At 44.4% G+C, this 26,246-nt stretch overlaps 1 protein-coding gene across 2 annotated transcripts in view; it reads left to right on the top strand.

Moving 5' to 3' along the window:
• Positions 1-22,936, top strand: part of LOC310846850 (cysteine-rich protein 2) — a 49,589-nt gene extending 26,653 nt beyond the window's left edge. For both annotated transcript variants that reach the window (XM_083744029.1, XM_083744030.1), the window contains exons 2-8: positions 7,403-7,497; positions 13,841-13,898; positions 15,203-15,340; positions 17,047-17,115; positions 18,474-18,568; positions 21,245-21,302; positions 21,760-22,936. In XM_083744029.1, coding sequence (XP_083600155.1) covers positions 7,403-7,497; positions 13,841-13,898; positions 15,203-15,340; positions 17,047-17,115; positions 18,474-18,568; positions 21,245-21,302; positions 21,760-21,827 — 581 coding nt within the window. In that variant the 3' untranslated portion in view covers positions 21,828-22,936. The remainder of the gene's footprint in view (positions 1-7,402; positions 7,498-13,840; positions 13,899-15,202; positions 15,341-17,046; positions 17,116-18,473; positions 18,569-21,244; positions 21,303-21,759) is intronic.
• Positions 22,937-26,246: the final 3,310 nt, after the last annotated feature.

Below are 26,246 nucleotides of genomic sequence, written 5' to 3'. Positions count from 1 at the left end.
CTTTGCCTAATGGAGCCTCCTGCTGCCACTGCACCACCACCGCACAATTTCTGTTCTCATCCTGGGTCAAAGTTCTTTTTTTTAATAATATTTTTTATTAGTTTTATGAAATACAGAAAAAAGAATAAAGAGCATATTATAAAAGTAGAGAAAGAAAGTTACAAATTTTCTTATTCTTTTTTTCCAAATCTACTGGACTTCCCCGCGTCCTCCCAACCCTGCATTCTCTGTAATACATAACATCTGCAATTTGTTAACTTGTTTCAATACTTATTGTATCTTCCATTTTATCATGTTACCCAATTTCAAATATATTATGACCCAAATCATGTACATTTTCATTTTAACACAATAAAGTTGTTTCATTATTCTATCTCTGACTTCTTGTACCTTAATTTCCATTTCTTTAATTTAACATTACTGAAGCTAGAATTTCCTAAAAGGTGCGTTTTTTAACATTCATACAACTTATAATGTTTTTCCAAATAGTCTTTAAATTTTTTCCAATCCTCCTCGATTGTTTCTTCTCCCAAGTCTCGGATTCTGCCAGTCATTTCGGCCAGTTCCATGTAGTCCATCAACTGCGTGTGCCATTCCTCCAGTGTGGGTAAATCTTGTGTCTTCCAATGTTTTGCAATCAGGATCCTTGCTGCTGTAGTAGCGTACATAAAAAAGGTTCTGTCCTTCTTAAGCACTCTCTGGTCCACCATGCCCAGGAGGAAGGCCTCTGGTTTCTTAGGTAAGGTAAATCTAAGTACCTTTTTTAGTTCATTATGAATCATTTCCCAAAAGGCCTTCACTTTCGGGCAGGTCCACCAGAGGTGAAAGAATGTCCCTTCCGCCTCTTTACATTTCCAGCATTTATTATCAGACAGGTGATATATCTTAGCAAGCTTGACTGGGGTCATGTACCACCGGTATATCATTTTCATAATGTTTTCCTTCAAGGCACTACATGCCGTAAATTTCATTCCGGTGTTCCATAACCTTTCCCAGTCTTCAAACATAATGTTATGCCCCAAATCCTGCGCCCACTTTATCATGGCGGATTTGACTGTCTCATCCTGAGTATTCCATTTAAGCAGCAGGTTATACATTCTCGAAAGTAGTTTACTTTTTGGTTCTAACAGTTCTGTCTCTAGTTTCGATTTTTCCACCTGGAATCCAACCTTCTTGTCTACTTTAAAGACCTCTTGAATTTGTGCATAGTGCAACCAATCTCGAACCTTGTTTTTTAGTTTTTCCAAGCTCTGCAACCTCCAATTGTCTCCAATCTTTTCAATAATTTCCTCATATTTAGGCCAATTGGCTTCCATATTAGGTCTCTTACATGCCTTGGCCTCCACCGGTGAGAGCCACCTCGGAGTCTTACTCTCCAATAAGTCTTTATATTTTGTCCAGACCATTAAAATTGCTCTCCTGACAATGTGGTTTTTAAACAGTTTGTGCACTTTAACCTTGTCATACCACAAATATGCATGCCACCCAAAAGCGTTGTCAAACCCTTCCAGATCTAGGACATCAGTGTTTTCCAGTAAGATCCAATCTTTCAACCAGCAGAAGGCTGCGGATTCATAATATAACCTCAAGTCTGGCAGGGCAAATCCCCCTCTTTCTTTTGCATCAGTTAATATCTTAAACTTTATTCGGGGCTTTTTGCCCTGCCAAACAAACTTAGAGATATCCTTCTGCCACCTTCCAAAGCATTCCACCTTGTCCACGATCTGTAGGGTCTGAAACAAAAATAACATTTTTGGCAATACATTCATCTTTATAGCTGCTATTCGGCCCAACAAGGAAAGTTTCAATCTTGACCACGTTTCCAAATCTCTTTTGATTTCTGACCAACATTTCTCGTAGTTGTCTTTAAACAGATTCAAATTTTTGGAGGTCAGATACACCCCTAGGTATTTAATTTTTTTAACCACATTTAATTCTGTTTCTTTCACGAACTCATCTGTTTCTGTAATTGTCAAATTTTTTGCTAGAACCTTAGTTTTTTGCTTGTTCAACTTAAATCCCGCCACCCGACCAAAGTCCGAAATTAATTCTAACACTCTTTTAGTACTAGAGACAGGCTCCTGCAGTGTTAATACCAGGTCATCTGCAAATGCTTTCAATTTATATTGTTTCACTCCGACCTCAATTCCCTGTACCAACCGGTCCTTTCTAATCATGTTCAATAGCACCTCCAGAACTGAAATAAACAATAGGGGGGATAGGGGGCACCCCTGCCGTGTCCCTTTTTCAATTTTAAACTCCTCTGTCACCACATTGTTTACTATCAATTTCGCTTTTTGTTCTGAATATATTGCTTCTATTCCATTTTCAAACCCCCGCCCCACTCCCATCCCTTCCAAATTTTTCTTCATAAACATCCAGGAAATATTGTCAAAGGCTTTCTCCGCATCAATAAAGATTAGCACCGCTCTAGTGTTAAGCTTTGTTTGTAAAAGCTCCAAAATATCAATAATGTTTCTTGTGTTGCCAAACAAATGCCTACCAGGGAGAAAGCCAGCCTGGTTCTTATGGATCACTTCATTAAGCACTTTTTTAAACCTACTTGCCAAAATGTCTGCAAAAATTTTGTAATCCACATTTAGGAGTGAGATGGGGCGGTAGTTCTTAAGCTAGGTCTTTTCAGTTTCTAGTTTGGGTATCAATGTGATGAAGTCTTCTTTCCACGTTTCCGGTGCCTTCCTCCCCTCCATAATCTGGTTACAAACCTCCAACAAAGGTTGTATCAAATAGTCCTTCAGAACCTTATAGTATTTGGAGGTAAGTCCATCGGGGCCTGGAGATTTGCCTAATTGGAGGTTCTGAATGGCGCTTTCAATTTCTTGCTGTGTGATATTACTATTCAGGGTTGTTCTCATTTCCTGAGGTATTTTCTGTAATCCGTTGGTTTTAAGAAATTGGTCCACCTCCGAATCTTTCTGTGGCCCTTGTGAATAAAGCTCTTTGAAATATCTCTGGAAGCACTTTCTAATTTCCTCGGGTTTCTGTACCATTCTCCCTTCAATCTCTAGATTTGTAACTGTATTAAGTTTTTGTCTCTTTTTCAACTGCCATGCTAGCAGTTTCCCACACTTATTTGCTGATTCAAAAGATCTTTGTTTCATTTGCTTAATTCTCCATTCCACCTCTTGATTTATCAATTTCAAATATTGTGCTTGGAAAAATTTCACTTCTCTCAGCACTTCCTTCGACTTGGGCCTGGATCTTAGTTTTTTTTCTCCATCTTTTATTTTTTCCAATATCTTCTCCTTCTTTTCATTCCAGAGCTTTTTCTTGATCGTGTTTTGTTGTATTAGAAACCCTCTCATAACTGCTTTACTTGCGTCCCAGATTATTCTTTTTTCCACAGTGGTATTTAAATTTATCTCAAAATAGTCCTTTAAAGTTTTTTGGGCCTTCTTAACAATCTTCTCATCCCTTAGTAGGGTGTCATTCATTTTCCATCTGAAGGATCCGGTTGTATTTAGTCTGAGTTCCATTTTCAAAGCATTATGGTCGGAGCAGGTTTTTGGGCAGATTTCCACCTTTCTAGTCTTAGGTGCCAGTCCTCTAGTTATCCATATTTGGTCGATTCGTGTCCATGTCAGATGAGCTTCAGAAAAGAAAGTCCCTTCTTTTCCTAGGGGGTTCTTAACCCTCCATATGTCAATTAAGTCCACATTGTCAGTCATTTCAAAAAAAGTTTTAGGTAGTCTGCCATCTTTCGTTATGTTAGCACTTTGCGACTTATCCATATTTACAGATACAACCCCATTCATATCACCCATCATGATGATGTTGTTGTAGTCTAGGTAGTCCAGCATAATCTCATGCAGCTTCCTGAAAAATTCCGATTTTCCTTCATTTGGGGCGTATATTCCTAATATCAAAAATTTTTCTCCTTGTGTCTGAATTTCAATCGCCAAAATTCTGCCGTGTTCATCTTTAAATAAGAATTTCGGTGACAGGCTCTCCTTTGCATATATCACCACTCCTCTTTTCTTCACTTTGTCCGAAGAGATGAATTCTTGGCCTAGTCTTTTATTAATTAGCACTTTTCTGTGGAGCCTTGTCACATGCGTTTCTTGCAGGCAAATAATGTCCAATTGTTCTTTTTTCAAAATATGAAATACTTTTCTTCTTTTTTCCGGAGAATTTCCGCCATTTATATTCCAACTAAGAAGCTGCAGCGACATCCTGGTCTAATTGGTGGGTCTACAGTGGGGTGTCTAGGTTTCCCTCCGATCCCGGAGGTGGTAATGTTGGTCCAGATCCAGGCGGTGTAGGCTTTGGAGATGGTCCCGGTGGTGGTGGAGGCCAAGAAGCTGCAGCTCCTTTCTGGAGGTCCTCCTCGTGGTCGTGTAGGAACTTCTGTTGGTCCTCCGGTGTTTTAATTCTTACTTTCCTTCCTTTGTAGGTAAATGATAGTCCTTGCGGAAACTCCCACCTATAAGGGATTGTGTTGTATCTCAACAGTTTGGTCAAATCTGTATAAGTGGTCCTAAGATCCAAAAGATGTTTAGGTATATCTCTGTAAATTTCAGCCTTTTTACCTTCTATCTCCAAAGATTTTTTGAAATGTAGGCCTAGTATCTTGTCTCTTTCCTCTCTCGATCTCAGAATAACCAAACAGTCTCTGGACTTGTCCTTCTTTATCAATTTTCCCAGTCTAAAGGCAGTCACAATTTTAAAGTCCTTATCTTCCTCTATCCCCCAGAATTTGGAGAACAAAAGTGTTAAAAATCCCTGTAGATTTCCTTCCTCCAGTTCTGGGATAGCCCTTAATCTGAGATTATTTTCCTTACTTTTCAATTCAACCAATGACAGGTAGGCTTGTTGTTCCCCTACCTGTCTTTTCAGAGGCCTTACTTCCCCCCTAATCTCATCAACCTTTTTGTTCGCCTGTTCTGCTTTTTGACTAGCTTCCACAGCAAGTTTATAATTTTCAGTCGTTGCCCCTTGCAATTTTTCAATTGCCTGAGTATGATGAGAAACTTGCTCGGATAATTTAGTAATGGAGGATGTAGCTTGGTCAATTTTTGATGATTGATTGTCCACTTTTTGGTTTAAAATTCCAAGTTGTTCCAAAATTTGTTTCAGGACTATTTCAGATCCTCCAGTTGCCATATCTTCTGCAGCAGGCTCTACAGCAGGCTCTTCAATTTCCACCTCCTGTGCTGTCAGCACAGTTGGGACGGATGATCTTCGTTGATGAGATAGGGTTGTTTGAACAAGTTGCCCTGGTTTCTTTTCTTTTTCTTTAGCTTTAGCTGCTCTTGTTCTCCCTGTGCCGCTCATTCCACACCTGCCTCTGTTCAAGGTCAAATTTTCTTTTGTTTCATAATTTAGACAAAGTCCGGAGTGTAAACAATTTAACCACAGAGAATCACAATAAAGTACAGTTCCCAGGCCTCTATGTCTCCACAATCCTCTAGGTGGGGGTATTTCAAAGTTTCAAGGAAGGAGAAAGCTCTTGTCCGCCATTGAAGTTCTTATATTCCCTATGTTAAGTCTTTAGTAGTTCCAGAGCACAAAAGGAAGTTTCCACAGGCTTTCTTTTTCTTGAAGAAAAGCCACAAGGTGTCAAGAAAGGTCCCAGCAACAATGTTTAAACGTTAGTGTCTCAGTCTATGTATCAGTTAAGCTCCAATAACAGTATCAGCAGTTTGACAGTTCTCTTTTGCACACTGACAGCCCGATACCTGGGTTGTCCCTTTTAACTCCACATAGCTTAAAATTAGGAAGAAGGTCCCAAAAGTAAGATCCACAACTTTTACAAAGATTTCCTACTTGTCTTTTCACTACAAAGTCTGTCAAATACACCCTCGTTCTACTTTTACAGTCCCTTTTAAGCGCTTCAGCGCTCTTCTGCGCAATTGCTTTAATCTGGTTAGCAGGATCGGGAGACGGACTTCCTGTTACTCACCTCCCGTTTTCAGCCGAATTTCAACCAAATTCCCAAGTTTTTCCGATGTTTAACTCCCCTTACTCACGGGTATGTAGCAGCCAATTTTGATGTTTTCAAGAAGAAAGGTCGGCGCTCATCAGCAGCAGCAGCGCGGCTTTGCGTCCACGAAAAGAGCGATGAACTCACAGCGCCGCTTCCCCTTTCGCGTCCCGGAGCCCCTTACGGAGCTCCTTCTTCGTTTCCGGGGGGGCTTTGGGCGCCCGCCGAGTCCCACGGCCGCAGGCTCGCTCTGCCTGCGGTTTTTCTTAATGGGTCTCCGCTTTGCCGTAGCGGACGACCCTTTTTCGCGGAGCTCCTCTTCACTGAGTAAAGAGGACCGCCATTGCTGTTTTGCGCCGCCTCCGGAAGTCCTCATCCTGGGTCAAAGTTCTTAACCCGAGGTACTACTTCCAGGTTAGTGGAGTCTGTAACCCGAAGTGTTTGTAACCCAAGGTGTTTGTAACCCGAGGTACCACTGTAATTCTGTCTATTTTTCAACTGCCTAGGTAGAGGACTGTCCACTGGGACAGCATCCAGCAACTGGGTCCTGGAAGCAGTGTAGGATTGAAGGGCATCACAACACTTTTCTAGCTACCCATTCCTTGTGGTTGTCCCCATGGAGAGCTCTGGAAAGAAAAGCGTGACTTCTCTCCCACATGCTTGGCTCTTACAAGAGGTGCAAAAAGTCCACAGAGAGAAATGGTCCTCCTTTTCTCTCTCTTGTTCTCCATGTTTGCTCTTGCATCTCAGCAGGAGAAACACAAAAGATGTCTCCTCTCTCAAAGTGAGGTTGAAGAAGAAAGAAGGAAATGAGGCCCTTATCCCTAAGAGTATCAGTCTAGACTGGAGGGAAGGTCAGCCCAGGTTAGGTCAGAAAGGTCAGTCTAGGAAACTTGGCAGTTCCTCTTTCTATCTGCTCTGTCCTAGGCAGACACATCAGCCTCCAGCGCAAGCTGAGTTGCATCCCAGTCTGGGGGGAGCATCTCATGCCTTTTCAAGATGAACGGAATCTGGGACAGGAAAAGAGGGCAAAGGGTTCACCCCTCCTGGCAGTATCCAAATTGCCCTCCCTGCCTCTTCTGCACATGAATTTGCCTTGCCTTGCTCTGCATTTTGCTTCTCAGGCTTTGAGAAGCAGATGCAAGGCTTCTGACAGGATCCTGCAGCCCTTCTGCCTCCTCTGAGGTGTGAAGTGCTTGCCTGGCTTGGGGAAGGAAATGGGAAGGCTCTTGGACGCTGCCAGAGCATTTCGCCTCCCTCCCTAAGCCAGGCAGAAGATTCCTGGGCTTTGGGAAGAAGGCGCAGGGCTCTGATTTAGGGAAAGAAAAAGGTCTCTGAACTGCGTTCTGCCAGAAAAAACAACAACGCTGGGCGTGGTGTTTGGCATGGGGAGCCAGTTTGTAGGTATCTGAAAGTTCATATTTTGATTACATGTTCTCTTGTTTCTCTGCTGTGCAGCTGAGAAAGTAACTTCGTTGGGAAAGGACTGGCACAAGTTCTGTTTGAAATGTGAGCGCTGCAACAAGACCCTGACTCCTGGTGGGCATGCCGAGGTAAGAGTCCCACTGGACATGGCCTGCTGCATTGGGGTCGTTTCTGGGAGTGCTTGCCTTTGATCTGTTAACTGGGTGGACATATTTTAGCCAATAGCCTCTCTTCTGAATTCTGCCAACAAAGTGTTTATCCTCAAGATGTTTGGGGCAATTGTAGTGTCATGCAGGATAAGGTGTTCCAGCTCTTCACTGTCACAATTACCCAGAGGAACAATTGGGGCAGCACCTCCCAGTCTGTGAGGCTCCAGCGCAGTAGGCGCTTTCCAGTTCACAGGGTTGTGTGGGATTTGTTGCATGTTAAGATGGGCTTCCAATTTCACTTTGCACAAGGATAGTTCATCAGGAGTATCTTTTCAGTGGCAGAATAAGAAACAGGAATGACAAATTAGAAACGAAAGAAATGATTCTACCTAATTCTGTGTTGCCTGAAAGCAAAAGCTTTTCATTTTTATATTTTTTTTCTAAGTTTCTGTGCCATTTCAGATAAGTTTATGAAATGATTTATGCCTATCTTTCCCCCTTTCTGTCTGTACGTGTAATTACTCCATTTGAATCTGGAGGGTGGTTCCTCTTGTTGCTCCTTCTAAAAACTAAATAAGGAGGTTAAATCATACCTTAGACAATACCTTGATTAATTATAAAAATATTTCTACCTTGAACACTGTATCCATACATGGGGATACAAGGGCAGTTCACAATTCCAGTATAAACAATAAAATCATCAAAATAATTACAACACCTTAATAAACAACAAAGCAGCAGCAGCAATAACAAAATGTTAGAGCAGCCACAGAGTAGAGCATTTAAATCACCTAGCATTCCATTAAAGTGCAAGGCAAAACAAATGCATTGGCCTCCAGTAGCACCTTCTGCAGGCTGGGTGCAATTGAGAAGTAGGCCGCACTGTGGGTGGGCACAGAGCAGAACAGGCACGGAGTGCAATAAACCTCATCCCACAAGCATGGTTTGCCATGTTTAGCTTTACTGGGCAGTGTAAAGACAAAAAACCCTGAGAGTGGCTGACTATAGAGGCGGGAAGCAGGATGTTGTACAGTCCTTGGGCCTCCCCCATTGCGTGGGGGCCCAGGCGCTGCCCAGCCAGCTCCCTCCCTCAAGGCTGCTGCTGCTGCTCCAAAATGCTTGGCATATGCTCCTAAGCCTAAATTTTGAGTTATTGTAAATTGTTGGAAGGTGACTTCTACTCTTCCTTCCCACTTGGGAACCAAAAATTATTATTGCTTCAGCTCTTCTGCTCCTGGCCTAGGGGCACTTTGCCTCTGTCAGCTCAAGCAAACACCATTTATTCCCCAATTAATGTTGTAGAGAGAGCAGAAGGAAAGTGTATCTGGGTACTGTATCAAGTGTGCCCACATAGAGAGCTGTAGGTAGGAATCATCTGCTTTCAAGGCATGAGGTTCCCCATTATGTGAAATCTGAGGAAAGTGACTCACCCGAGAAGCACTTTCTCTCTGAAGGTGTGTCTTAGCCAGCACACTGGAGTGCTTCCAGGGAGCTGGGAAGGTTTCTTCCTGACTGCACCACGTCCCACACTTGGAGGAGTCACACCCAGCAAATTTCTTTCCGTGCTTCACGTGGCGGGTGAGCTTCTCTCTTGTCTGCTAACTGATGACAAGCCTGCTGTTGCTACTGGAAGGATGTTTTCTCAAGCTGTATTTGCTTTTCCTTCTATGGAAGTACAAGCAGTGCATTCCTTTCATTAAGGGAGAAATATGTTCATGCCTTATCACCATTTCCTCTCACAAATTGACTCCTGTTGACAGTTAAGTGCAGATACTGCCAATATTGTTTGCTATGCCTGTGATGTTCATGCTAGAGCAACACGGCACATTTACGTAGGTACTAGAGCACTGAATGAAACCTAATGAACAACTAAACATGCAATACCTGAATACATCCTCATACATATGCATCTCAAAACCTCAATATAAACAAGTATAGACATGTTCCTCCTAGTTTTCTATGTGGAAATATGATACTCCTGTCACTAAAAATTGTGGATGATTGACAAATTCTCATCTTCCATTTGTTATAAGCATATGAAAAGACACATGTAACATCTGAAAAGGCCCATGTCAAAAAATTGCTGCTTTACAGCATAATCTGTTATTGCTGAATTATTTGCTTTGTTCATCTGTTTATAAAACTTAATAAACACAGTTTTAAAAAGAGAGGAACAGGAAAGGTGCTGGTTTGCTGAAAGGTCATTCTGGTGCCCCAGGGCGATGAGGAGGCAGGGAGAGAACAAGCCTCTTTGCAAGCTGCTGCTGCTACTGCTTGCCAGATGAGTAAAAGGGAAGGATATTTGGCAGCTGGTGCAGACGGCTTTGGTAGGCCTGCCATAGGAAAGGCGGCGCTTTGTCCTGGATCTTAGGCAAGTCAATCAGATTTTTTGCCAGCTCAGATTTTGATGTGAGCTGGATAATTCAGTTGACTTCAAAAGCTTGCATTTGATATTTGATATTTTGATTTGATTTTTTAAAAAATGCTTTATTGGTGTTTTTTAAAAAAACTACACAACACAAAGTTTCTTTCAACAGAAAGAAAAAAATAAACAAACATTCCTTCCATAATTAGCACTTGTTGTAGGTAAGTTTGTAGTTGGTTTCCACATGACCTCTGGTCCCTGCATTGTGGTTCCCAAATTACGTTATTTTTACTACACACTTAGCTTTATCTCTTCTAGGTTATTTTGATGACATTGCTTTTATAAAGGTCTCTTGTTACAGGCAGAAAGTCAATCCAGACCTGCGAACGGATTTATGTTTTTGCAGTGTTCTGTTAAATAAACTGTACAAATCTCACTCTCTATTAAATTTTTGATCAGTGACATCTCAAAACCTTGCTGATAGTCTGGCTAGTTCTGCATATTCTTGCATTTTGTTTTGCCAGTATAACTTGGATGGGATAGCATCTCCTTTCCAACCCTTTGCAATTAAAATTCTAGCTGCTACTGTAGCATACATGAAAATTATCCTAAATTTGTTTGGAATTTAGTTGTTCATTGTTCCTAGCAGGAAGGCTTCAGGCATCTTGAGGAAAGAACATTTTTTTTAATGTTTGTTGTAAATTATCTCCCAAAATTCTCTAATTCAGGGGTTGGCAAACTATGGCCCAGGGGCTGGATGCTGCCCACCAGACTGGTAAATCCGGCCCATGGACCCTGCCACCCGCTCGGTCGGTCCCTGTGCTGAGCTAAACCGGTGCGGCGTTTCATTGAAAAGAAGCCACGAACACCTTGCCGTGCACGAGGACTGACTTCCGCAACGCTGGCATGGCTTTGGATTGGCTGAAGGAAGCTCCTGCAGCCATTCCGAAGCCTCGCCGCCCACGCGCTGAGGTAAACCTGGCATTGTGACGGGCGCATTGTGACAGGCGCATCACGGCTCGGCGCTGCTGCTGGTGGCGCACTCAGTGGCCGCACTGGAGCAGCTTGAGGGCAAGCTGTGCGCGGCCTGCCCGCCAACCTGGCCTCAGACGATGGGCTGCAGCACATGGTGCACACCGCCTGGGAGCTCCGGGCGTACAGGCTTGTCAAGAACGCCGGTGAGTGGGCAGCGCCGAGACGCGCTCCTGAGCGCATGCAGAGTGCGTTCCTCCTCCAGGTCTGGAGGCAGCTGTGGGACCGGCTTGCAGGGTATTTATATTTTTCAAAATATAGTCTGGCTCCCCACAAGATCTCAGGGACGGGAGACTGGCCCCCTGATGAAAAAGTTTGCTGATGCCTGCTCTAACTCTTTTACCGTTTCCCCATATGTGGATTATTGTGCCTTCTGCCTCCCTGCATTTCCAACAGGTGTTTGGCCTAGATTTAAACATTCTGGCCAGTTTGACAGGTGTTAAATACCACCTGTAGAGCATTTTCATGCAATTTTTCTTTTAAATCATAACATGCAGTGAATTTTAAATTTTCCCTCCCCAGCCTCTCCCATGATTCCATTTGAATATTATAGCCAAAGTCCCTGGCCCACTGCACCATTACGGATTTTACTTCTTCCTCCTTGTCCTCCCAGTCAAGGAGGAGCCTATACATTTTGGAGAATAAAGTTAAAGGGACCCCTGACCATTAGGTCCAGTCGTGGCCGACTCTGGGGTTGTGGCGCTCATCTCACTTTATTGGCCGAGGGAGCCGGCTTACAGCTTCCGGGTCACGTGGCCAGCATGACTAAGCCACGTTAGCGAAGTTCGTAACCCTAAGCATTTGTAACCCGAGGTACCACTGTATAATGATTTCCTAATCACATGGTTTGAGAAACCTTTATGCACTTTGGCCTTCTCATAACCTAGATAAGCATTCCAGCCGTATCTATTATCAAACCCTTCTAGGTCCAGTCTTTTTTAATGTCATCCACTCCTGTATCCTGGAAAGGCAAGCTGCTTCATGAGACAGTTTCAGATCTGGTACTGCAAACCCTCCCCTTTCTTTTATATCAATTAATAATTTGTGCTTTATACTAGGTTTTCTGCCATTCCAATAATAATAGTAAAATAAATTTTATTTATACCCCGCCCTCCCCAGGCTGGGCTCAGGGCAGCTAACAAGCAATAATAAAAACAAGTTGAATTAATACAACTTAAAAACAAGATTAAAATACAACATTAAAATATTGAAACATTAAAATATTAAAATGCAGCCTCATCACAGGAGGAGAAAAGGAAAAAGGAAAAAGAAAGAGGGGGAGGGAATCAAATTGGCTCCAAGCCAAAGGCCAGGCGGAACAACTCTGTTTTACAGGCCCTGCGGAAAGAAATCAGATCCTGCAGGGCCCTGGTCTCATGAGGCAGAGCGTTCCACCAGGCTGGAGCCAGTGTTGAAAAGGCCCTGGCTCTGGTTGAAGCTAATCTAACTTCCTTAGGGCCTGGGACCACTAGGGTGTTGCTATTTATGGACCTTGAGGCTCTCCGTGGGGCATACCAGGAGAGGCGGTCCCGTAGGTACGAGGGTCCTAGGCCGTGAAGGGCTTTAAAGGTCAAAAGCAGCACCTTAAATCTGACCCTATACTCCACCGGGAGCCAGTGCAGCTTGAAAAGCACTGGGTGAATATGCTCCCATGGCAGAGACCCCGTGAGGAGCCTCGCTGCAGCATTCTGTACCCGCTGGAGTTTCTGGGACAGCTTCAAGGGCAGACCCGCGTAGAGCGAATTACAGTAGTCAAGCCTGGAGGTGCCGGTTGCATGGATCACTGTGGCCAGGTCGGGGAATAATAAATCTTAATATATCCTTCTGACAATCTTTGAAGCAGCTCGCTGTTCCTATAACCGGGATGAGTTGAAACAAAAAGATCATTTTTGGAAGCACACTCATTTTTATCGTGGAAATTCTTCCCCAAAAGGAGATATTTAGCCTATTCCAGATTTCCAGTTTGTTTTTTATCTCCTTCCAGATGCTGGCATAATTAGCCTGAAATAAAATTGGTGTTCTTCACTGTGAGCCATATGCCCAGATATTTAACTTTTTTCTAATTTCCGGATCACAGAACTCGTGTATTTCACTTTTTTCCTGGGCTTCCATATTTTTGGACCAATAATTTGACTCGAACTGAAGGATACCAAACAGTCTCCCAGCCGCTTGTTGGCTTTTGCCACACTAGATTTTACTCTGAATATTTTTTCAGTTCCCTTAAGTATTTTGACTTCTTGTAGCTCTAACCACTTGGCTAGCTCCTTAATAATTTGCTCATCTATAATCTCTTTGGTCTCTTAGGGGATACCTCTCAATCTCAGAGTCAACTCAATTAATTTGGCGTTTTGGTCGATTTTATTTCCCATCCTTTCAAGTTTGTCATATCTTTTTTCATCTCTAATATGTCTCACTTGCTTCTCATTTGAGGTGAGATGCTTTTTGAGCCCCCATGTGCCCTTCTCCTTCATGCTTGGCTAGTACCAGCAACTCTTCTGGGAACTGGAACGGCCTTTCTCTTTTGAAGTCCACAGGAGTTAGAACTCCTTGTTCTCATCACTACTGTCTATATGTGTGGGTTTTTTTGTTCTTTTTGCCATGCCTTTGCTCTAACTTTGTGATTTTCTAAATATCCCTGAAAACTGTGTGCGTATTTTATGTTCTCAGTATCTTTTAAAAATATTGATGTATTGTTTTTAAATTTTACAACAAGCACTTTGTGAGTGGATGGCAAATTTAGAATCTCAAATAAAATAACAAAAACTTTTGGCATCTCCAGATTCTTTATAGACTCAAGTTCACATGAAATAGTCAATGCCCTCCCTTTATGATTTAGTGATTTATCAGCCTTCAGTGAATAATTGTTTGAAACTAATAATCTTTTCTTAACACTGGCTAATCTAACAGTTGCCATTTCTGTCTTAGCACGATGGAAAGCCGTATTGTCACAAACCCTGTTATGCAACATTATTTGGACCAAAAGGTAGGTTTCTCTTTCTGGGTGGTTTGACCGTTTCAACTCCAGACACAAATGCTGATAAATCTCTCTCTCTCTCTCTCTCTCTCTCTCTCTCTCTCTCTCTCTCTCACCTTCTCATCACCAAAGCCAACTAGAGACATCACTTTTGAGTTTATATAATGTCTGGCTTCACATATCTCTCGTGTGGCACACCTTGTGGTTTGAGGTGTGCTCTATTTTAAATAGGAGCAACTTTGAGCAGAGCAAAACATTACATGTGAACTTGTGGAAGAGAGAAGTGCTGAGGTGGATGTTCCACTCTTTCCCTGCTACAACTACCCAAGTCCTATTCCCCCACCCCCAGGTTTCTGCCTCATGAACGAAATAAGAAGTGAAAAATACTGCATGCTTTTGATTATTATCCCAGAGGCAGGGATGCTCTTAAGACAATGACTAAACCAGCCTCCTTAATAACGACGTGGTCTGGCCCTCAGGCAACTCCTCCCCGTGCCTGGGATCACTGGGATCAGGTGTCCCAGTGCAACCCCCGTCGTGGAACCAGCTCCAGCCATTCTGTTGGCTAGGGCCCACTTCCAAGGCAGCTCTGACCTTCTCCCCTTAAAAACAGCTTAACTTATACAAACTACAAAATAAACCAATAGGAAATAATGAAAACATGAAATGCATGTTAACATTTGCTGCTAGGGGACTTCCTTGCATTTAGGAATTGAGCTCTTATGATGAAATCCCCTAACATGTTACTGGATAGTGACAGCATCTGCATTACTAAACTCTGGCTTTCTAAGATAAGGGAACAAGGGAGGCCTTTAGGTCGGATGTTCAGATCCTTAGTAGCACAGGCTCTCAACAATATCTTGATTACTGTTGAAAACACCCCTCTAACACAGACAGTGCCGGTAGAGGAATTTGCTGCTGGGTCCAAAACTTTGAAAGCACTGGAGACAGAGTAAGGGCTGGCGCTCACTGGGAGAACACATAATTTTGTAGGCAGCTTCAACTCACTATGTAAGACTGCGAAAGACCCCTGTCTGAACAATCCTGAAGTCTTCAAGTCAGTATGCTAAGCCATAGGGACCAGTAGTCTGACTCAGTTATGAAGCTGCTGGCTCCCTGTATGTTCTGATGCTGGTTTTAGCTGGCTGGGCTAGGCTGAGGAACCTTTTTGCCCATTGCTGCAACCAGGAACATGGTCCAGATGGGAAGGTGTTTATGGCTTCCCTCAAATACATAGACATGGCTGTGGAGAACGGGAAAGCAATTCTTTTGGGGCAGAAAGCCCTTCTGACCTCTCTGGCTCCATTTTCCAGGTGTGAACATTGGAGGGGCAGGATCCTACATCTATGATAAGCCCCAAACTGAAGGGCAAGTGGCACCAGGTCCTATCGAGCACATATCCAAAGTGGAAGAGAAGAAAGCAAGCGCAGCACCCAAGGGACCCAGCAAAGGTGAGCACTGAGTCCCAGAAAAGGCAGCTGGCCCAGGAAGCAGGAGAAGGGGTGCTGCGAGGGCGTTGGGGTTGTGGCAGGCAACAGCCTAGGCACCTCTGCTTCTTCCATTCCCTACTGAGCAATTGGGAGACTCTGTGGTTGGCTCAGAGTCTGAAAACTAGCTTGCTATCCATTTTTGTTGCTCCTTGCATACTCAGTGCTGTGTGTATGTTGCAGTTCCACAGAAATGGAGAAAATTTCCATACATTTTAGGTCCAGGTAACCTGAAAAGCCATGTTCCCTCATAAGAACCTGTCTGGGTTCTCAGATCTTTGGGGGAGGCCCTTGTCTCGGTCCCTCCCACGCTCATAGGCACACTGGGTGGTGAGGCAGGACAGGGCCTTTTTGGTGGTGGCTGCTCACAAACTTGGAACTTCCTTCCTAGAGAAGATAGACTGGTTCCCACTTTGTTGTTGTTCTGCTGACTGGTGAAGACTGTCTTGTTCCAACAGACTTTGGAAACTAGCTGTTTAGAAGGAAAGGGTGGGTGCTGTGCTGTGCCGTGCTGTTTTTTATTGTGAATATCTGTGTGTTTCAATGATAGAGAGAGAAAGAGAAAAGTGACATTTCAAATTGTACAAGAGGGTTTGTTTCTTTATTGCCTGGTGCAGTAGTTCAGTACATTTGTCAAGTGATGCTCTGAGCTCCAAGCACCCATTGAAACCTGCAGACAGCGGCAGGTAAGAACTGTCTTGACTGGAAGCTGCCTGGCTTAAGGTGGGCAGAAACTGACCAGTGAGACATGATGTTCTCTCCCACCAATGAAGGCAACCTGTAGCACTTGAACCTTACGCCAATCAGGTTGAGCTTCTGCTGCCTCCTACGTTCTTTCTGCTGCATTAGCAGCACCAAAGTGACCTCCCTGCAGCATAAGTGTGGAGGTCCAGGGCTGCCCAGATGAGGGCTGCCCCCTCTCGGCCTCACTGGCTGACATGGACCAGAGGAAAGCAGAGCAAGACATTTGGCACCAGCTTGGCTGCAGGAGTTGCCAGAAGGAGGCGTCAGTGTGCCATCTGACCATCTTAAGGACTCAACTCTGGATTTATTTAGGGTTTACTCCTTAGCCTTTTCTTCTCCCAAAGATACCCCACAACGCAGCAGAGGGTTAGTATCAGAGTTTTCTGTCCCCTTTCCAGGGTGACAAGCCGCATCTGCCCCTCACTTATGTCCACAGCACGGGCAGAAACCGCCTTCTTTACCATTGGACCCACTCTTGTCCGCTTAGTCTGCCAGAGCCTGTATTTGGGTCCTTCACCTGGTTAAGCCGGGCAGTCAATATCGTTTCCTGGGGTGCGGCTGCTGTCACATGCTGGCAGCTTCTTGGAGCCACAGGCGAGATTTCTCACTGTGTCAGCTATAGGAGAAGTGCTGAGAGCAGAGACACCCCTTGTGCATCGACTTCCTAGACCTGACAAAGGCCTTTGACCTCATCAGCCAAAAATGACTCTTCACACAGCTCCACAAGAGAGGATGTCTACCTCAGTGCCACAAGATGATTGTGTCCTTCCAGGAGAATAGGTGTGGTGTTGTCCAGTATGATGGCTCCTCCTTGGAAGCTGTATTCAGAGCTGGTTGGCTGAAGAGGATCAAGGTCTGTCAGATCCAGTTATTGAGGATGGAGGTGAGCATTTTGGAGAATTCATGCCTTCCCATTTGTGTTTCAGCTACCAGCATTACCACCTTCACTGGGGAGCCAAACATCTGCCCACGCTGCTCTAAGAAGGTCTACTTTGGTGAGTATTGGCCTGTCCTGCAACTGCCCCACCTTGGCTTCGAAAATATAGTGAAATGTTGCAGCTGGATGAAACCAGCATCACCAAGCCAGAAATGGTCATGGCCTGGAATGGCAGATAACATTTGATTTTTCAAAAAAGGAATATATCATCTCTAGCAGACAAGCAAGCTCCGATAAGAAGTAATTGACTCTCTGGCAGTTCTATGTAGGTATATTTACAGAAAGACACATCCAGAGCCCAGCTTCTCGCCTGTTCGCATTTACGTTTGTTGGTCAGTCTGAAATCTCGCCCCTCCCACAACAGGAAGGATGCCAGACTCCTGCCTTTCCCCTCTTGCTCTTCCGTTGCCTTCTGATTTTATCCAAACACCTGGATTGAGGACTGAGAGGCTGACCTCCCCCCTCCTGCTCACTCTCACTCAACCCAGACTCAGACCTCTGCTTATCTGCTGATTGCCTAGCAACGCTTTGACTGCTTTCCAACTCTTTCTCTCCTTAAGAGCTAATAGAGTCTTCTCCAAAAAGGGAGGTTGAACTCCCTTTCTTGATTCTGACAGGCAGTTCTCTGCAAAGTTGGTCCCTAGTTCAATCTCTGAGCCTAACTCATCCCCTGCACTCTGGGGGGCTATGTTCCTGACATCCTGATTTCATAGTACACACCAAGTTCTACCTTGGCCTATAGAGTTGTGGCAGAGCAAAGAATGGCCAAATGGAGCAAGTTCCACCAGGTCTGTTCTTGGAAGTTTTTGGCAGAGAACTGATCGGTCCAGTGACTGGCTACAATTTCTAGATTTATACTTAAGTAGCATGCTCACTCTGTTAGAAAAGTGGGGCAATTTCTAATGGGACTATTGATGTGCATAAGGGGATGGAATTCCTGCTGACCCTTGTACACAGGACTGAACGGAACAAAGTAACAAGGATTCTGCACCTAGAAAAGTTGAATTCTGTGCCCTATATAAATCATAAAGATTTGCATTGCTGTATGCAGTATCTTTTCTGCTTCTGCGAGGGGCAAGAAGCTATGAAGAGCACTGTGGCCTCATCTCTCAGTCCATGGAACTGCGCCTCCTTCTAGCTTTGGGGATTTTGCCCTAAAAGTTTCATTTCACCCAGACTGCGTGGAAACTTGCTTTAAAGGAAAAGGGGAGCTGAGATTCTGAGGATGCGGAATTGTGGCCAAAATGTTGCATTGAGATTCTTGTGTCAAACCCTTCCGGCACTGCTTTGGATGTGGTTTGTCTGATCTCTGGAGGGGTTTTTTGTCTGATGGTTTTCTGTGAGGCACAAGTGGCATAAGTTGCCATGAGGACAGATTGACTTGCAAATTCGCATGCTACTTCTTGTCTGTCCTAGCTGAGAAGGTGACTTCACTGGGCAAGGACTGGCACCGCCCCTGCCTGCGCTGTGAGCGCTGTGGAAAGACTCTGATCCCCGGAGGCCACGCTGAGGTAAGGCTTGGGTGCAAATGCTGCATTCTAACACAGGTGTCTCCGGGTTGGGCAGATATTTTGCACATTTAAAAGACATGTAGTGCTTGATAAAATTGTCACAAAGTGAATATTCACAATTTTTGTATGATAGTTTCATTTTTTTCTGAATGGCTTTCTCCTTATGTAGAAGTAATATTGGTGAAGGATACTGAGAAAACACTGCCCCCCTCCCTGCACATCAATCCAATAGAATCTCTCTCTATGTGCATTTTCTTATGGAGATTTTCCTACTCTAAGGGATAGGTGTTGTTTTCAATTCATAAAAGGTTGTACACTACAAATTTCAAACCACTCACCATAATAGCAACACAGTCACTAGCAATGCATTGTTAGGGGTCATGGTTTTAGTAAAAACACAGAAGCATTTGCCTGTGAGAATGCCACCAGAAGTTTGGGAAATGGCTTACAACCTGAGGATTGGGTTCATGACATGCTTTGAGATAAGCAGGTACACACAAAATGTATCCTGGAGTGATCTATGGTTTTGAGCAACTTCACATGTGCACTTCCAAAATATCATGGTTGTGAAAGCCCTCTGAGAATCGGTAAAAACCATTAGCAAGAAATGCTTGTTACATAAAGATAATGAGGAAGAGGCTCTGATTAACTGACTTTTACCAGTGGCAGGTTAATGTCGCATTGGTTTATTCCAAACTTAGTTGTGAAGAGCTTACCCAGTATGTATCGGTCCAGTTTAGAGAGGGGTTTTGCTCACCTTTCAGAAAAGGTCCACTCCATCTCCTCTGACATTGGAGTCATCCTGCCTTAATGACTGTGACTTCTCATAGTGTACTTCTAGTCCCTGTGACCTGCACAGGGTCTGCTCTGGAATATCAAACACTCCCTCCTGTTTTAGGTTCTCTTGAGCCACTTCATACAGTTGTTGTGGATTCCCAGCATACACTTCCAGAGCCAGATAACATTTATATGTTCTTCATGTGTGTAAAGTGCTTTTTTGACATAGCATTTCATCTTCTAGAAGGAAAAATGCAATGTGAGAACTGTCAGAAGTTATAAACCTAGAGGCAGACTGAACCTTGTATGTTTAGCTGCCTGTTTGCTAACTGATACAGCAATTTGATGATGAGCCCTGCTTTGTAGCCAGAAATCCTGGCTGCAGCTCTTCCCCTATGAACTCAAGTTGGTTTTGGCATGCACAGCTTCCTCTGCTACTGCTCTGAAAAGCAAACAAGCTGCATTCTTCTGTGTCCAAAGAGCAGCTGTATGTATGCAAAAGGAGCAAGCAAAGAAGGGCCCAGGTGCCCCACAGCATCTGAGACGTTGACCTGGGGGTCTCTCGGGGTTTGGCTTTGTCCCCTTTGCTATTTACCATTTATATGAAACTGCTGGGAGAGTTTGGGAGTTTGGTATCTCCGGTATACTGATGACACCCAGCTCTATTTCTCTTTTTTCAGCTTTCCAAGGAAGTGTCTTGGTTCAAAACTGGTGTCTGTCATCAGTGGTGGACTGGATGAGGGTGAACAAATTGAAACTTAATCCAGACAAGACAGAGGTGCTCTTGGTCACTGTGAAGGCAGAACAGACAATAGGAAGCCTGTGCTGGATGGGGCCACCCCCTCCCCTGAAAACACCAGTTTGCATTTTGTGTGTGCTCCTGGACTCAGCCCTGAGTGTGGAAGCCCAGGTCTCTGAGGTGGCTGGCAGTGCAGTGGCAGAGTTAGTTGCCAGGTGTGCCTCTTTGTGGAGATCTTGGCTTGGGCCACTGTGATACACGCCGTAGTTAGATCCTGTTTGGGTTCTTGTAATGAGTTCCACGTGAAAATGAGTTCCTATGAAAACGGTTCAGAAGCTCCAACTGGAGCTGCCTGTTTTAAAGGAAATGACTGTGATTTTTAAAAAATTGTAATTATCTGTATGTTAATTACCCCCCCCCCGGTGTTTTTAGCTGTTTCTGTTTTATCTGTATGCCTCCTTGAATTCATGTTAAGGAGAAAGGCAGAATATAAATAAATAGAATAGGAGGGGGAAATTGCAGTTCTGCATTGTTCCTAGTGGCTATACACACTGTACATTTAAATCTCATTCTGTCTCCAAAGGATTCTGGGCAATGTAGTTTATCCCTGACAGTTACCAGTCCCAGAATCCATAACAAACCACAGTACCTAGAATTGTTTGAAGGGGAAACGTGTTTCAAATGGGCTATGAAGGCATAATGTAGACACAGCCAGAGAGTTCCAGCTCTGGATGCGAAAGCTCCCATGTTGTTCAGGCACAGTATACCACTGCTTCATATTAATGGCTTTGGCCTATGAGATCTCAGACATGCAGAATCCTTGGGTACCAGCCAAAACAGAGGCAGACCCAAGCCTTTTGGGTTGCCCTTGTCCTTAGGCACAAGGTCATTTCCAGGCAGGGAGATTCAGCATTTCACTATGATCGGTACCACATGGGCCAAGTTGGATCCTTGGCCAGCATCTGCTTTTGGGAGAGGTCTTTGAGAAAGACCCCTGCCTCTCCCTTCCCCCAGCACTTCCACACATACCTGTTACTGGCCAGTAGGAAAGGCTCCTTGGTCATGCAATAGTTGGCCATCCAAATAAGCCTTCCAGTGGTGGAGAGACTAGTCTTATGGTTTACAGCAATGTATTTCTCTCCCATTTTCCTTCCCTCCAGCATGATGGACAGCCTTATTGCCACAAGCCATGCTATGGGATCCTCTTTGGACCAAAAGGTGAGTCTGATATTGGGACAGATGGATTTTCTAGAACTCGGTTGTTAAACAAGAGACAAGAAGGTTAGCAGGCCTGACATAAACTGATGTAGTAAGAGATAATTAAAAGAAAATACAATGAGAAGATAAAAACAACAACAACAATAATAATAGATACCAGTTTGATCTCAAACTTAAACACCATTGCCCACGTACATGGAGTATTTTTGAAGTTAGTCAGTGCTGTGCTGTGTCCCCAAACAGAGAGAGGCTTTCTTTCTCACATGGGATGGTAGTTACAAGTCAGATCTGCGTACTCCTCTTGGTCCAAGTGGGAGGAGCAACACCATTTGAAGCAGAAAAGAAAGTTAGCACAGAAAGTTGTGCATTCTGCTTTCCTCTTCTGCCTGCTGGGTGTTAACTAGGCCTCTCTGCTTTCAACCATCTTCCTCCATTGATGCTTCTGCTGTTTTTGCAGGTGTGAACACAGGTGCCGTCGGAAGTTACATCTATGATCAAGACTCTGAAGCAAAAGACCAGCCTTGAGAGCTTCTTCTCTCCAACTCCGCTTCCTGCTCAGCCCACTTCCACTCCGTTCTCTTAGACTAATCTCTGTGTGTGTTTAGATGTAGTGAAATCAACTCCTGGCTTGGCCCTGTCACAAGAGCGGATGACGTAGCTGTGCTTGCCCTGCTGTCTCCTCCCTGGGTCAGGCTGGCGTTCTATTCCCTCCTCTGTTTTTATAACAAAGGCTATGCTATAAAAGCACAGAGAGCCGCCTCTCTCCCCTGGGTCCTCCTTTCCTTTTCCCTTCATCTGTCAAGTGTGTCCTGGGCAATGGCCTGAGCTGTCTTCACATGGCTGCTTGCGGTGACACAAACCAGGCTTTATTCCAGGGACGTTCTGCAGCCAACTATCGCTCCAGCTTAGTGTGGGTCATTTAATGGCTGCCTGCCTAGAGAGGGTAGGACAAGCTGAGCAAAGCAGGGGATTTGCTTCATTTTTTGAGCCATCTTCTTCTGGGGCTGCTGGTATAGCATCTAGATTCCAAACAGCCCCAGATATCGTCTAGCAGGCGAAGACTCAGCCATCCTGGGAGCAAATGCAGCAGCTGGCTCCATCTGCCGGCTGACCTGGACTCCTGCATGCTTGGCCAGAGCTGTCTTGCTCCCACTTGAAATCTCATCTCTGGACGGAATCTGTGGGCTTGTGAGCCCAAGAGAGGGCTTTTGTCATGACTTGGGAGAGGAGGTGAAGGCCTTCGGAGACCTGTGTAGGCCATCTGCCAAAGGATGTATTTGTCCCTTTTTGGCTGATAAGTTTAAATGTGAGGGGTACATTGTGTCTGTTGCTGTGGGGGTGGGGAAGGAGGGGACTCTGGTTACTTGCAAAGTATCCCATTGTGGGTGTGCCCCCCTAAGTGTTTAAGGTTTATTCATAACTAGATAGTGATTTGCTTTTTGCTTTGGAGAATGGCTTGCCCTTTCCATAGCCAAAGACACAGCCAGCACCAGCCGGGGGGAGGGGGTTGGGGGTCAGAGGCTGAATCAATCAATCCGCTTTGCAAAGCCTGCACTACCCAAATTGCAGACCACCTTCTTTATCCCAAACTGCCTCGTCTAACTTTTGCTGACAATAAAGGCATTTGGCAAACAGTTTGTGCAGTTCAGTTGGAGCCTTTGTTTATGTGGAGAGGGAGGGGCTTTTCATGCTAACCTTGAAACTGTTTTTTGGCTGGTGATGTTTTGTCCTGGCTCCCCTTCAACAGATGACAAAAAATGCAGTCTCATACCCAGAGACCCCTGAAGATTGCTATACACAAGGGCCTTTTCTTCTAAAAGTGTGAGGACAAAAAGTTGGCTCATTTGATTCCTGGGAGGAAATAAGACACTAATCAAACAAACCCTTAACTCCTAAAGTGTTTACTGCAAACAAGAAAAATTATTTTTCCATAAAGCCATTTGAATTTTAAAAATGAAACTATCATAATAGTATATTTTCCCCATCAGAGGGAGCTAGAAGAGCTAAGAGAACCACACAAAGTAGCCTTTTTCTGGGACTCCCACTAGGTGGTGGAAGGATGGCTGTTAGAAAGCAGACAATCAATCCATTACACATTACCTGTTCATTCCTACCTCTTGGTTAAAATATTAACCTAACAGAAACAAAAGGAATGTGGGGGGGGGGATCAACAGTTTATGGTATAAAACCATAAAGCTCCCCTTTAAAATAAAAATGTGGATTAGAAAATAAATACAATACAACAAAAGGTGTCTAAGAAAATCATGTCCTCCTTAAGAGTATTTTTTTATATTAAAAAAAATTTAAATTTAAAATTTAAAAATAAAATAAAAAGAGGGCTGGTTTAATCTTCCTCCTTACAAACAGAAATTTAGGGATGCTTCTCTCCAAAACACTGACACTGTATGGATTGCTCTCAGGTTGTTCGCAGGAGACAGAAAATGGGCACAAAGAAAAGACTATTGTAAAACCAATAAGGAGAATAGAATTCCAGAATACAATCCTAGAGATGGGGTGGTCGTACTCTCAAAGGATTATTTGTCCACTAGAGGCAGATATAGATTTTCTGGGTCATCCACATCTCTTCACTCTGCTGCATAGACTTCATTTTTTAATAGAAGAAAAAGCAGCAGCTGCAGTCAAGACAGTCCAACCGGGCTGGAAGTCGGCAGAGACACCAGCTGAGAGCCTCCAGGAAAGAAGAAGAAGAGTTTGGATTTGATATCCCGCTTTATCACTACCCTAAGGAGTCTCAAAGCGGCTAACATTCTCCTTTCCCTTCCTCCCCCACAACAAACACTCTGTCAGGTGAGTGAGGCTGAGAGACTTCAAAGTGTGACTGGCCCAAGGTCACCCAGCAGCTGCATGTGGAGGAGCGGAGACGCGAACCCGGTTCACCAGATTACGAGTCTATCGCTCTTAACCACTACACCACACTGGCTCTCGCTTTAGCCCTTTAGCTCTCGCTGTTCATCTTGGACTTGTCAGGTCGGGAAGCAGGGGCATGTGGGACAGGAAGGGCAGAGGCACAGCCTCACTTGCAGTGACCTCATTCCAGTCATTCTTCCCCACCAAGCAAGCTTTTGCTCAGTTTGCTCCAGGGTAAGCCAGCATCTGACAGATTGTGGGACAAGCATCACATTGCAGTTGCAGGCAGCAGTTCCACAGGCAACCCCACTGCAATCATTCTCTCCCGTCACCGCCTTGGATAGATGGCAGGGGGGAGGCTAGCAGAGAGATCTAGTTGCTCTACTCCAGAAATGCCTTCCCACCCAACAGCCACTCAGTGACCCTCTCCCACAGCCTATGTTACAGCCTGCAGTCCCACAGTGTATTCATTCTGTAGGTTACACTGGCATTTTAATCCTTGATAAAGTCCCAAATGGTCATGGTATTTGGGCAGGGCCAGCACAAGACATTTTGGCACCTGAAACGAACCCAAAATGGCACCCCTCTGCCCGCCAGGAAAAATCTACATCAGGAACAAGGGGAGAATAAAGATCTAGACTGGGGTCTGCTGCCCCTGTGGATCCTGCCAACTGAGGCAGTCGCCTCACCTTGTCTCACAAGTGGGCCGACTCTGCATGTATGAGAAGGTAGCAAGGCAATTTGAGTTACTGTTGCTGTGGGGAAAAGCAGAAAAGAGGCTGACATTCAGCTGGCTAGCCAAATTCTCCTATGTCCCTCTGCCCATTAGATACTGTGAGACAAGTACCCTGCTCTCCTCAACTGTTATAAACTATAGAATTAGCAGTTTGACTAGAGCAAAGAACAGTCAAGCAGCAAACTCAGCATGATGTGAAAATTAAAAGTGCAAATATCAGAGCCCCAGAAAAAAATATATTAAAACTATCCTCTTATAAGTTTACAGTGGAAAGACTCCCCTAAATTCCTGGATTTAGTGGGGAGCCTGCAGTTTAAACCAGTTTTTCTGTGTCCAGAAAACTGCCTGGCAGAACAACAAGATTTAATCACTAGATTGGCTCAGCCATTAACCCATTAAGCAGGCCGTTAATGGAGACTCACTTGCCAGACTGAAAATGAGGAAAGCCCCTCCCTGACGGGAGAGATGGAGACAAAAGCCCAGAATTTCAGGAGGGAGGAGCAGAACTGCAGTACAGGATGAGGTAAGTGGACAGGCGAAAGGCACAACTTTTGCAGGCTGCCTAGGTGGGGGTGGGGGTTGGCAGAGCACGAGGCGGGGAGGCTGTTTTATGCTGCAGAGTGCACCAGATATGAAGTTTGGGGGTCTCTTGGAATGTGAGACTGCAGCAATGGGAGGAACAGGACACTTGGGGTGTGAATGCTCTGCACTCACTCTATCTAGAGACAGATGGAGGGGCCAGGTGCTAGTCAGCTGTGCTACGCCACTGCATCTAGACACATATAACCTGTGTTTGTAAATCAACCCTAAATCATAAAGACACCAGACTCCTTGAGAAATCCGAAGGGTGGCAACATGAAAACGGGCCTTCTCTGCAGTGGCTCCCCATCTGTGGAATGCTCTTCCCAGGGAAGTTTGCCTGGCACCTTCATTATACACCTTTAGGCGCCAGGCAAAAACATTCCTTTTTAACCAGGCCTTTGCTTGATAGATCAACATCCTATACCCTTTAAAAGGTGGCTCTTTTTTGGGGGGGGGTTATTGAATTATTTTTATTTTTGATGTTATATATTGTGATTTTTATTGTGAACTGCCCTGAGACCTCCGACTATAGGGCAGTATATAAAATCAATAAATGAATGAATGAATGTTGAACCTCTTTGTCCAACCTCCATTGCCTTTTCATATTGTTGACTCATGTTAAGCCTGTGGTCCACTAAAATCTGTAGATCCTTTTCACATGAACTACTGGCCAGCCAGTTGTCTCCCGTCTTATATGCTTTCTAAGTGCAGAACCTGCCATTTGTCCCTGTTAGTTTTTGACAAGTTCTCCAATCTGT

This window comes from Podarcis gaigeae (assembly GCF_964106915.1).
Source record: "Podarcis gaigeae genome assembly, chromosome: 6".
Lineage (NCBI taxonomy): Eukaryota > Metazoa > Chordata > Lepidosauria > Squamata > Lacertidae > Podarcis > Podarcis gaigeae.
Note: the sequence above shows the minus strand (reverse complement) of the source record. Positions and strands in the feature narration are given on the sequence as shown.